The sequence below is a fragment of the Corvus cornix genome, chromosome 13 (genome assembly GCF_000738735.6).
Source record: "Corvus cornix cornix isolate S_Up_H32 chromosome 13, ASM73873v5, whole genome shotgun sequence".
NCBI lineage: Eukaryota > Metazoa > Chordata > Aves > Passeriformes > Corvidae > Corvus > Corvus cornix.
In genome coordinates, this window is record NC_046343.1 from 18,709,559 (window position 1) to 18,722,226 (window position 12,668).

General features: G+C 42.1%; 1 protein-coding gene across 5 annotated transcripts in view; it reads left to right on the top strand.

Annotated features, from left to right (window-relative positions):
* Positions 1–253: 253 nt before the first annotated feature.
* Positions 254–12,668, top strand: part of GABRB2 (gamma-aminobutyric acid type A receptor subunit beta2) — a 166,128-nt gene continuing 153,713 nt past the window's right edge. Inside the window, exons 1-5 of one of the 5 annotated variants that reach the window (XM_039559441.1) lie at positions 254–268; positions 1,141–1,258; positions 2,036–2,265; positions 2,392–2,483; positions 3,374–3,441. In XM_039559441.1, the coding sequence (XP_039415375.1) occupies positions 2,189–2,265; positions 2,392–2,483; positions 3,374–3,441 (237 nt within the window). In that variant the 5' untranslated portion in view covers positions 254–268; positions 1,141–1,258; positions 2,036–2,188. The other 4 variants (XM_039559440.1, XM_039559439.1, XM_039559438.1 and 1 more) reach the window with 4 other exon arrangements.

Below are 12,668 nucleotides of genomic sequence, written 5' to 3' on the forward strand. Positions count from 1 at the left end.
TTTTGTTTCTGGAAGAAAAAACCGAGAAGCTACTTACTTGAACTCAAAGGCACAGTGTGGCGGTTTAAGGCACTGACAGTGCGGGGAGAGGAGCACGATTTGTTCCCCCCGCTGGAGCAGTGCCGGAGTGGCCGCTGGCAGGACGGGCGGGGAGGTGGGGGAAAGGGGGGGGGAGAAGGGGGGAGAGGTGCCCTGGCCTCGCTCCAGCGGCAGGTGGATGCTGCGGAGCTCGGCGTGGGGCTCCCCGCTCCCGAGCGCTCCCGCCAAGGTAGCTATCGGTCCGTATTAAATGGCTGCCTGCTTTTCGGGGCTGCCGATTGCTTCACGGTTTGGCCGTTTATTTTTTTTAGCAGCTCTGCCGTCTCTCGGGGGCAGCTCACCCCTCTCTCCACCCCGCCGTTTCCCCAGGTGAGGCTTCATCCCACCGCCTCCCTGTCCGCCCCCACCTCAACCCTTCCTCCCCTCGCCCTTCCCGGGGAGCCGCCGCCGCCTCTTCTCTCCGAGCATCCCCCCGGTCCAGCGGCCCTCCTGGCTCTCCTGCTCCCGGGCCAGGGTGCGCCTGGGTGTGGGTTGGGGCCGGCCTGGCCGTGCGAGGCGAATTGCGGCTTTCCCGGGCAGCAGGAGGCGGTGGCCGGCCCGGGGGCGGCGGGGCAGGGTAGGGCAGCAGCTCCGGAGCGCCTCACTCCCGCGCCGGGGACCGCGCTGTGCCGGGGAGCAAACGGCTCTCCAGCCCGCCTCGCTGTCTGTGCAACACCCCCCTTGTCCCTCCCCCACCACCCACCGTTTTTTTTGGTTAGGTTTTTTTTTGTGGTGGTGGTTTTGGTGGGGGTTTTCTTCTGCTCCTCCACTCTCCTGCAGCGAGTTAAATATTTCTTGTGTTAACTGACGCCTAAAGTGTTCCAAATCCCTTCACCGCGCCGCCCGGGCCGGCCGAGGACGTGTGCACGCCCAGATCCGCTCGGTGAAGCAGCACGGTTCCGCGGGGCCGAGCGGGTATGTGCGTGAGGAGGAGGAGGTGTAAAAGGAGCGACGAGCACAAAGCAGATTTGAGAGGAATAATTTAACTCCGGTGTTTGTTATTTTTCAGGGGTTTGTTTTTTCTCTTCTCTCTCTCTCCTTTCTATCTTTTTCTCTGCTCAGGATTTAAATGTCATTCAAAGCATCCCCAGATCAGCTTTCCGCTCGTCTTCTGTTTCTTCCGAGGCATTAATTGGATCACGTGCTGCATTTGAAGAGCTTGGGTGTTTTACCCACTAAGGTAAGTGGGCTTATGCACCTACACCGAGTCTGGATGGTCACTAAAAGCCTTTCAGGGTGGTGCTTTTCTTCCCCTTGGTCCCCCTCCTCCAACTCCGTGGCCAGGTTTCTACCTGAAGAACTCGCAGCCCTGGGTTAAACATCGGTCGATACATGGAAAATGCGCCGGGGGGGAGCGGGGCCGCGGGGGCTCCGCTCCCGCCCCTCAGGCACCAGCCAGTGACCCGTGGGAGCCGGTGGTGGCAGCCGGCGACCCCCTCAGTCCCCAGTGCCTCTGCTCCTGGAATAGCGCCTGGCAATACCGTAAGGAAAGAAACAGCCTAATCCCCTCTTACAAGAAACTATTCGTCATCATATTTTTTTTCCTCCGTGAGAAATACTGTAGGCGCCCATCTCCCTCCTCCCCCACCGCCCGCCCCGTTGCCAGCGCCGGCTCCTTTGCCCGCACCTCTTCTCGCTTCAGGCGGTTCTTTCCAGGGACTAAGAAGTTAAGCTGCCCCCTCTCTCCCCCCACCGGCCCCCATACGTACGCAGTGCATTCGCCTTTTTAACCTATTCTTCCTGCGCCTAATCCGAGTCCGTCCAGCCCCCCCAACCCTTAAACTAGGTTGCAAAGCCGCTGTACCCTGTAACTCCTAAAACTTCTCTTCTTGCTGTAATTTATATTCTATAATAACAAAAAGGACAACAAAAATATATTGGATCCTCCTGTGGATTACTTTTTTTTAAAAAAGATAATGCATTTCCTTCTTCCCCTTTAATTTTTTTTTTTCCCAAGGAAATTTGCTCCATCTCCAGCAGCAACCACTGCTCCTTTTGATGTTGTGGTACGCCGTGCGCATGCGCTTCACATTAGAATTACTGCACTGGCCAGAATAAGTTGGATCTCTTCTCTTCACTGAAACCCTAAATCATATCAAAAGCTAAAGGGATGCTGAGAGTCCGGAAAAAGGGTTACTTTGGGATTTGGTCATTCCCTTTAATAATAGCTGCGGTGTGTGCACAGAGGTAAGTGATGAAGGTATCTCTTTTCCTTTACTTTGAATTGCAGTGCATACTGCTGCTGAGAGGAATGTACAGCTGGGGGCTGAGAAATCAGAAATAATACAGTATTATTCTTTCTTTTTTCTCTAGTGTCAATGACCCTAGTAACATGTCACTGGTAAAAGAGACGGTGGATAGACTGCTGAAGGGCTATGATATTCGCTTGAGGCCAGATTTTGGAGGTAATTTGACTGCTTTTGAATAAGAGAGGTTGCATATCTGGACCGGGTGCGTTGCAGGGTGGGGGGGAGGTTCGAACGTGTTTTGGGTGCTGTTGCTTTGGCGTGTGTGTGTGTTGCCATTTCCTCTAGCTGATCCAAAGTTAAGCCCGTTTTTTTTCAATTTTCTTAGCACAGGATGCTCTTAATGCGATCACTTAAGTTACTTGTATATTCGTCATCGGTCCCTCATTGTGCGTGTGTGTGTGATAATACCTTACTAACCTGTAATTAAACCCTTGTTTAACTGGTTTCATCGAGATGCAAATCTCTCTTAAGTTCACCCAACGTTTATTCCTTTCAGCTTTATGTGCCTGTGATCGCACTTACTATTTTTGAGTACAAGATGTGCTGTTAACTGATACAAAAATGTCATTTAACCCTCTGCGTGCTCCTACTTCGAACTAGTTTGTTTATTTCGGCTGTGTTCGCTGTGGGTGGCCCTTTCCCCCCATCATTATCCCCCCCATCCCTACCCCGGGCTCGGTGCTCGCCGTCCCCGGGGCGCGGGGCTGAGCGTGTCGAGGCGGGTGGCGGTCACGGAGGCCGGCGCGGAGGAGCGCGGAACTGGGCGCGCCGGTGCACGTGTGTTGTGTTACATAAAGCACCTCCACGGCCGTGGCTGGCGCGGGGTGGCCCGGGTAGTGTATGGTCTCGTGGGCGCGGTGGCACCCTTCTGAGGGGGACTGGGGGGAGGGGGAGAAAGAGGTGGGAAGCGCTTTATGCCTCTTTCCTGACTTTCTGATTATGTTTAAACGTCGTTTTATGTGTACGCTGTGTTCGCCCTGCCAACTCTGGTAAGAATGAGTTAAGTTTTTAGAGATCACATTGCGGACAATCTTGTCGGTTTGCAGGTCCCCCAGTGGCTGTTGGCATGAACATAGACATTGCCAGCATAGATATGGTCTCGGAAGTCAATATGGTGAGTATTTAGGGTTTGGGGCTGGTTGCTCTCGGAGGGGGGTGGCTGTCGCTTCTCCCGCCCCTACCAAGGCGGAGCGGTGCCCGCGGGCGTGCTGGGACCCGGCGCGGCCTCCTGCCTCGGGGAGCCGCCCGGGAGGGGCTGCTCGGGGGTCGGCGGGGGCTCGGGGGCGGCGTTCCCCCTTTGCCGGCGGTGGATCCCGGGGCAGGGGACCGGCGGGACCGATCGGGGCTGCGCGGGGCCGCTCCTGCGGCAGCTCCGGGGGCGCTCCCGCCCGCGCCGCCTTCCCGCGAGCAACGGCGCCCCCTGCCGGCCGCGCGCGCTCACCGCACCCGCCGCTCCGCGCCGCGCTCGCCCCGCGCAGCGGCCGCGCCCCGTGCAGCCACCGCGCCTTTCGCCCCGTTCAGTGCCTTTCCTGGTGTCATTCTTTTGTGCCATGTTAAAAAAAAAAAAAATCCAAAATTGCCGTTATCTCTTAGCAGTGCACTTTTGATTAAAAACAAAAAAAGAGGCTTTTACTTTGGTGTATGTTCAAAACTTACCTTTTTTTTCTAGCCTGACATTATTTTGGATGGTGATAAAAGAGTCGATGATTTTAAAAGTTTAATTTTTCCAAGATGTTTGTTTCTAGTACCTAAATACTTGGAACTGACTGTGCTCAAATACTGAACTTGTTCAGAACGTAGTAACTTGACACTTTGTGTGTTTCACTTTCATCACCTGGGAGACTAATGAGGTTTGGAGAAAATTGGACAAGTCTGATTCATACTTTAGAAGAAGCTGTTCTTGACTTAGAAGAAACTTTACTAACATTCACTTTTATTATTTGGAAATGTTTGGGGTAAACTTTTGAAGTTTTTATCTTAATTTGCATGTTAATTGGTTAAGGACACAGAATTTGGCCTAACACTCATAGGGGCTTATACAGGAACAACAAAAGACACTGAAACATAGTAGCACATGATACAAAAGTGATGCAAAATAAATGTGGTTTTGTCAAGTATTTGTGAATGGAAGTTTGTTGTTTGAAGCAAATTTTCCATTATTCTTGAAGGGGTTTCAAGTAAACATCTTTCTAAATATGGATGTGATTTTAGGGCTATTGCTGTAGCTGTAATCATGCATTTGAAAATAGCATCTGGAAAGTTATCAGTTGTCTTAATACCGTTTTACTACTAAAATATTTAGTTCCTCAGTGTCATGCTTGGGTTCTCAGAGATGTTGCACTGAATGAATTGGCAAACATTTGTTCTCAAATTGAATGACTTGTGTGATGTACAGGAGTTTTTTTATAATGTAAAATAAAGCCCTTGGCCTAATTTGAGGATAACATTACAGGTGATTTTACTGTGAGACAGGGAGGTGTTGGTGACAGAGAGCTTGATGCTGTTCTTTTTCAAGATAGCAGGAAACTTGAATAAATTCACCTTCTGAAACATTACTTATGGAAAATTTCTAAGTGGCTGAAAGCAGCTTCCAAACTTTGTATGAATAAACTTGTTATCTAGTATTCTACCTTCAGGAGCTTTAAGTGCAGAGGAAGAAAAGTGCATTGTATTTTAAACCACTTTCTTTTCATTAAGACATTTTCATTAAGCTGTGGGTAGGAGAAACAGGGAGATAGAGTTATTCCTTTGACAGCCCTGAGCAGTGAGGGAATGATGAGGGTTCCTTGCTGGGACTGCAATCTACCAGGTCAGTGTTATATCCTCTCATCCCTTCAGAATTGGAAGGTTCTCGTGAAAAAATTTTAAAAATACTTGTGAATCTTTTCTTTGTTTCTTTAAATGGTTTCTAGACATTTGGTCTCCAATTAAAGGTGGTAGTGTATCAGAATACGGTGATCTGACACAGCCTAACTATATAAGGGAGTATTATTTTTAGTATTCTGTAGTCAGTTTATTGTGTTTCTATAATGAAATGTTTGACCTTTCTGAAAAAGCCTCTTCAGACTATCTGCAGAACTCAGAGGAGAGAATGTATAGACAACTTTGTCCTACTAATTTGCCTAAACCATTTAAGCTCTGGGCTTATTTTACTCTAAGAAGCCACCTATTTCTTAAACCCAGACAATCACGTTACATAATTTTTTTTCACTTACAGTTTCAAAGGAGATTCCAAACCAAGATTATAATCTGCTTAATTGCAAAATGTAACACTTGATTTTACAATGGTCTGTATAGCAAGTACTAATATATCCTGAATATAGCCTGAAATGAATGAGGAGAGAAACATACAAGGAAACAACAAAATATGTACTATGCAAGGCCTTGGCTTTTTTGCTTGCAAGTTCACCAGAATTTGGAGTAGAAACCAGGAGGAATACCATGGAATGCTAGCTGATGCAAAGCCTTCTGAGATAACAAGAGACACAGAAAGAATCTTTTGGATTTGTGGACCTGTTTTTATCTAAGCGTGGCCTTGCTGTAGCTTTGTTTGTAGTCATGGCAAACACTACTGACTTTAGATAAAGGCAGATAATTGCTTAGAGTCATGTACTAACATTAATGGGATCAAACTTCTGCCTTGGGAGAAAGGCTAAATAATCATAGTTATTCAGCTTGATATAATTTCTTTTAATTTTAATGTTAACTTATTTTAAAATTATGTTTCAGTCTCGATATATTGCATCTACAGTATAAATTTGTGCCACCCTGCAGGCAGAATGTTTATCTCCAGTGTCATGAAGTAAATCATGAGGTTTTCGCTTTGCTGAACAGGATAATTTAGAATTGCTATTATAGAAAGTAAAAGTCTGTTAAGGATGTTCAAGAATATTACTGCTGACTTTGAATTCTTAAAGAGGTGATAACTACTTGCATCATAAAAAACTCAGAATGTATTAGGCTTTACAGGTGAGTTACAATTATTTTTTTTATGCAACAGAGCTGAAACTGTAAGCTGTTTACCTTGGGTAGTCAGAAACTTGAACTAGCATTTATCTGAGTTTACAGAAATGGTTTCAAAGTACTGGTACTTGTGAACATAATTCGTTCCAGCTCTGGGGAATGCACTGAATGCACATGAGAAAAGTGAGAACTTCAAGTATATGTGGTTATCAACAAATGCCATGACTATTGGGACTAATTTCTTTGTATTCCGCAAAGAGAAAATATACAGCAGTTATTTTATGCAATACAGTAATGATTATGGCTAATTCCACTCTCCTCTCTGGACCAGGTCCTGCAATATTGTTGAGTGTATACTTTATTCTAGTTATACTATAGATTTTCTTAAGGTTTCTCTTATTCAGGTAACAATGGAGAATAAAGATGAAGATCTGTGAAGGCTACTAAAATGGTTTTCCTGGGCTAATGATGTTATGTAAGATTAGCTGTATTGCTGTGAGTCTAATGCAATGTTCTCAAGACAGTTTCCAGGTGTTTCTTCCTGTACTAGAATTTTCTTCTGAGCTTCCTTTTCTTTAATACAAACCATTTGTTGTAAAAATAATATCTTCAGAAACTAATCACTTAATAGGATCTTTTTTCTTTTTTCTTTTTTCTTTGCCTTTTCTTCTCAGTTAATTATTGGAGTAGACCCCTTGAAAATGTAGCAATGAAGGCTATTCTCCATTCTGATTTTCTCCCTTTTTCTCCCAACTATTCCCTCATAAGCTCTGTAAAAATTGGTACAGGTTCATTAAGAAGTACAGAAATAAATTTTCTTCCCTAGACACCCCTGAAGATTCTGCATAACATGTTGTGCATTTGATCTATCTGGAGAAGACATGAGGATTTCTATGGATAATGTTGGTCATGTGTTATTTTCAATGTCTTGGCTTATTCCCTATTAAATAGGTCAACATTTCCTTCCTTTTTTTTCTTTTTTTTCTTTTTTTTCCTCCCCTTCCCCCCCCCCCCCCCCGTCTGTGGCTATTCTGGGATTCTAGTACAGAATGTCTTGAAAAGAGAGAGAATCTGTAGCTACAGATTTTACTCAGGAAAGATGTGCTCTTTGAGGTAATGGGTTGTATATGTAATTAAATATAGCTATTCACACTGTGGGTCATTGGGGTCTGCAGAGAGGAATCTGAACTGTTTATTTAATTCTAAGTATTTGCTTGCTTAGTGTGCAGGTTTTGGCACATGGAGTCAGTAGTGTGTGTGGAGTTAGAGATGATGGACTGGTTTGTCTTAGTGGGAGCCATTACCGTTGATTGAGAGCATAATCCTTCCATCAAGTGGGAGTTGGAGAAACAAAGGAGCTGTTACCATCTATCAGGGAAAGGTTTACTTCTTAGTGTGTGCCAAGTTTTACATAGCAGAGCCTAATAGCTTCAAAGCTCTAGAAAGGAAAGTTGGAGGTTTTTAATATTGTATTTCACTTCTGTATTTGAGTTATGCCAAAGTTGCACAAAACAGTAAGTATAAGACTCATAGATCAGAATATTCTCAGTCTGAAAATGTGCAGGCATAGCTGTAATTTGCTGGTAGACCTCTGATTTTGAGTTGCTCTTGATAATGGAAACCCACTACCGGTTTTCTTAAAGTCTCTCATTTTTCTTGAGGTATTTTCGGTAGGGGGCATTAACAGGGGTTTAGATTATGAAATAGGTTTCGATAATGAAAACAACAGGAGCTGCGTTGCTGCCTCTCAAGCAGCAGCAATTATCTCTATGTGTGTAAAGGAAAGAGGTGGCCTGTGATATAAAGGAAAGGGGATTAAGTGGTAAGGAAATAGGGTGGAGCTGTTCCAAACCCCAAAACTTCATGGAAAGGTCCTGATAGAGAAAAATGAAAACAGGAAAAAGTGTCCTATATACATTGGTGTAGAAAGAGGTGAGGAAAAAGGTCATGAAAATGGTTTCTGTCAGCAATATCTTCTTTTGTCAATCCTTTCTAGTTGTTTATGTTGCTGCACGTATTCTGTAGAAAGAAAAAGGAGAGAAAGGGCTGAAAATAAGTTGAAAATGAAATACTGGAATATTGAGAAGGTGCTGCTTCACTAAATACTTCTGCTGCCAGAAACAGTTAGTTTTATTGTTTTCTCTGTGTCATAAATGCATATGTTTCTTCACATAAAACTGAATTTCTCAGCAGACAGTTTGAATTTGACTCTTGCCAAATTATTGTGCTTATACACTACTGACTCATACTGAAGTGTCTGGAAGAGACTTCTGTGAATGCAGAGCAGGTGATGTGTATCTTAGAAGTGAGAATTCATTTTTACTGAAAACCTTGTTTCACCTTTTCCTTCAGTTACTGTCTGGAATAACATCACAAGATATTTTTGAACTGAACTAAATGTCTACTACATGTCTCTAATTCAGGCATTTTCCTTTCTTAGCTTAAAGGTTTGTAAAAATAAATAAAAGCTCCTATGTCCAAATAAAATATTTATTCTTGAGAACCAAAGAGAGTCTTCCTATGGTATTCCTCATGTGGACTGAAGTTTTCATGCTGGTTTTGCTAGACTATATGTAGCCACAGCATGAAAAGATTCATCTAGCACATATATGCAGGAATATAGCAAATTTGTAACTACTTTTATAAGATAGTTATGTATATTTACGTATATTATGTATATCTATGTTATATATCTCTAGAAGCATGATGTAATTCTCATTTTTCTTTAAGGTCAATATAAATGGTTTGTTAATTGGATTGCACTTTTAGTGTGATACAGTATTAAAAGAATTTAATCAGTAGAAAAATCTTCTTGTTTGGTTGGTGGTGGTGATTTTTCAAAGTGATTGCTCCCTTCTGCAGACCAGGGGACGGTTGCTAGTAATTTAAAGAGATTGCCCTGGAGGTGATTTGTACTACTGAATTAATAATTATTGTCTTCTTTTTTTGTTGTTTTTTCCTTTAAGAAAGCCTTAATCTCTAAATATTGAAGTGTTTTGGCTCTTGTCACAGAAGAAAAGATAAATTTATCTGTAATATATTTTATGGGCAGTGTCTTGGGAATGAACATCAAGTGTACTTGTTAGCTCGTGCTAGAGGCTGCTTTATTTCATAACTTCTCTATTGAAAATCACATAAAATCTTTATAGATGAGCCGTGTAGTAGTATAAAAGATTTTTATTTTGTACTCTACAAACTCGTTACAAGTTTAAGCTGTGGTTGTATTTGTGCTCCTTAGTGACTCTAAAGTCAGTGCATCATGACTAAATCATTATTCCTCCCTCCCTTTTTTATCCTCATACATCATGCAACCCTCTACAAGGTTTATACTAGAACTTTTAGTATTTAATCATGTTGAAGTACAGTGTTGTATAGTAATATTTCTTTTTTTCCAGAAGTAGTCCAGATTCCTAGTAGACTTTTAGTGGTTAATACTGTAGTTGTCTGCTAGTGCTTGTATGAATTAAGTAAGCAAGGTTCAGTCCCCTCATTTCAAAGGATGGTGCTCATCCACAAGGTAATTTTTGTAATGCCCCTTTTAAGACACAGAAGATGGCATCATTTGTCTTTAGAGAGGATAACTTCAGAAATAGTCAAATGTCTGAGTTATTAAAACTGAAAAATTTGCTGTTATAAGTGGATGCAATCTGTCTGTACCTGTGTATAGTTACAAATTAATTGTAGGCATTGACAAAAGTTGTCAGTTGTGGGTTGCAAAAAGAAAACCAGGGCAGAATCAGCCTTTGTACTCTACTGTGATTACTCTAAATATGCTTCTACAGGGATTCCTGCCCTGCTTCCATTTCTTGACAGAGATGCTCTGTACAGTGGATGGATAACAGCCAGGACAGCACAAGCCCTGGAGGAATAGTGATGTAGGGCCATATTTACAGTTTCAGTCTTGCCTGTCTGAAGGCCATGTTGTGAAGTAGCATTTCTCTCACTTCATAGCTTTTCCCTACAAAAACCTTTGCATGCAAATTCTCTGGCGAAGTACTTTGAAATTAGCTGACCAATGCAAAGATCCTCCCAAGACTTGGAATCACACCAACTGCATATAACATTTTTGTATAAGTTTTGCAAATAAGGGTGTAATTAATTCCCAATAAAAACTAGAAGTTCTGTTCAAAATCAGAAGACATTTAATATTCAGGAAATTGACATGTATGCAACTGACTACAGAATACGTAGATCATATTCAATGTCGTTTATCACAGGCCAGACAAAGCACTGAGAGTGTAAGCTCTTCCTCTGTCCCCAGACTTAAAAGAACAAGGGAACTGTGCTTTTCTGTCTATCTTGAGCTTCTTTTTGCATATCTCCATCAAAGCTAAAGCCTATTAATTTTTATTCTGTAAATACTGACAGAGGGATTCATTTGTTAGTTTTCAAGTAATAAGAATTTAACTGTGTGGGGAGGAAAGCAACCCTTCTGAGAGATGTATTTTGCAATTCAAATGTGTGCTGTTATAGTAGATACGTCACTTCTGAGTATTTCCACTGATTTTTCCTATATACAAACCACTGTTTCTTTGTGATTGTGCTGAAAAACGAACTCAGCTTTATAAATTTTGAACAAGTAGAATAAATTTACAGAAAGCTTGGCCTTGGACAGGAGCAGTATATTAAATTATCCTAATGAATGCATTACTCAAAAAATTCAGCTATTTGAAGTGGCAAGTCCTTGTTCCACTGTCTGCTTTCTGGACTGTTTCTTCTTTCTTTTCTTCTTTAATGAACAGGCATTTCTATTAACCAAACAACTCTGCGACAGTGTATTAAACCCCAGAATTTTCCTTCGCAATTGGGTGTCCTTATTACTGCTCTTGAATTTCTCTTTCCTGTGGCCATGGGTTTTGCATCCCTTGCTGCAGAACAGCCTGGGTGTAGTGAACCTCTGCTCTAGATGGATTGTTAGCCCATGGTGCTTGGGAGTGGAAGCATTCAGATGTCAGAAGACCAGGAAAACACACCTTGCATGTCATGAATTAACCTACAAAAGGCTGACAACACATCCTTTGCCTTCTCTGTCACTGGAAATGGTTTAGAATCACGGTAGCCATGACTTGCTGTTATGTTAGACATGACCTAAGCACACTGGCTTTGTCTATATTTGTATGAGATTTAAATATTGTCAACCTGTCTGAATGGGCTTGAGTAGGAACAACATGCCTGCTCAGCTAGAGCAGTTCCTTCCTGAATAGATGTGCAGTACAGGACATCTATTTCTTCCTGAACTGGGAAAACGAAATCATCAAAATGGCAGAAACTTGTGAATGTAATCTTTTTCAGAGATCAGTCATCACAATTTCCTTGAAAAGTTGTTTTGGATTGACATGGGGCAAAAGGCCCTAATGTGCAAAATGCCCTAAGTGGTGTTTATTTTTAGATACAACCCTTGCAGAGAAGTTGTTATAAGGTGGAGTTAGGTAAAAGTCATGCTAAACCCAACTGAGATGAGAAGGTCCTCCAGACATGCATGTGGATATTCATATATTTCAGATGTCTCAGGATGGTGACTCTTGTGATTTAGATTTCAGAAGTCTTTCTCATTCTAGTTCTTGCATTACATATGGCTGTGAAGTAGCCAGAAGTTCCTATTGCTTTCAAGGAACTGAAGGCATCTATTTCTCAGTGAGAACCAGCTAGTAAAACGTAGTAATTAAGTACTAGAAAAGATAGTTAGGCCTTTTTAAAAACTATTCATTGCCACAGATGCAGAAGCCTAATTTCTATTATAAATTGGTTTATATTTTTTTCCATGGAAGTTTGAATTGTTTTTTAATAATTGGAACAGAGATTCTTTCCGCTTGACTGAGTAAAATTAGTGCTTAGACTTTTAAAATTTTCTGTATAGGCCTTTAAAAATGTATATTGTTAAAAAAGAAGGCACATTATTGCAACCACAGTGAAAGTAGTGAAATGTTGTTAATTCCTTTTGGTCAGTAAGGGTTAATGTGTTGTCATTTGCATAACAGTTTTTACCCAATAGTCCAGAAATTGTTATGGTCCACTGTCTAATCCTTATTTGTTTCTTTTATAAGTGTATTTTTGAGTTAATAGACCCTGCAGCTCCAAAGGACTTGTAGAGCATTGTGGAATTTTTTTCCTCTCCCAAGGACCCGGTAGACTCTGCTGGCTCCCTCAGGTGTGTCAGAATAACAGTGTTAATCCATATTTGACAAGATGTGCACCAAAGGAGGCATAAAATTTAAGTAGAAAAAAAATAGCTTGAAGGTCCAGTAGATTTAATTTATAAATTAAATAATTTAGGACTGCAACTGTTTCATTATTCCTTATTATGAAATTATTTATTCCTTTAGATAACGTACAGGGAAGACAGAAATAGGACTAAACAAATATGCACGTCATTTCCAA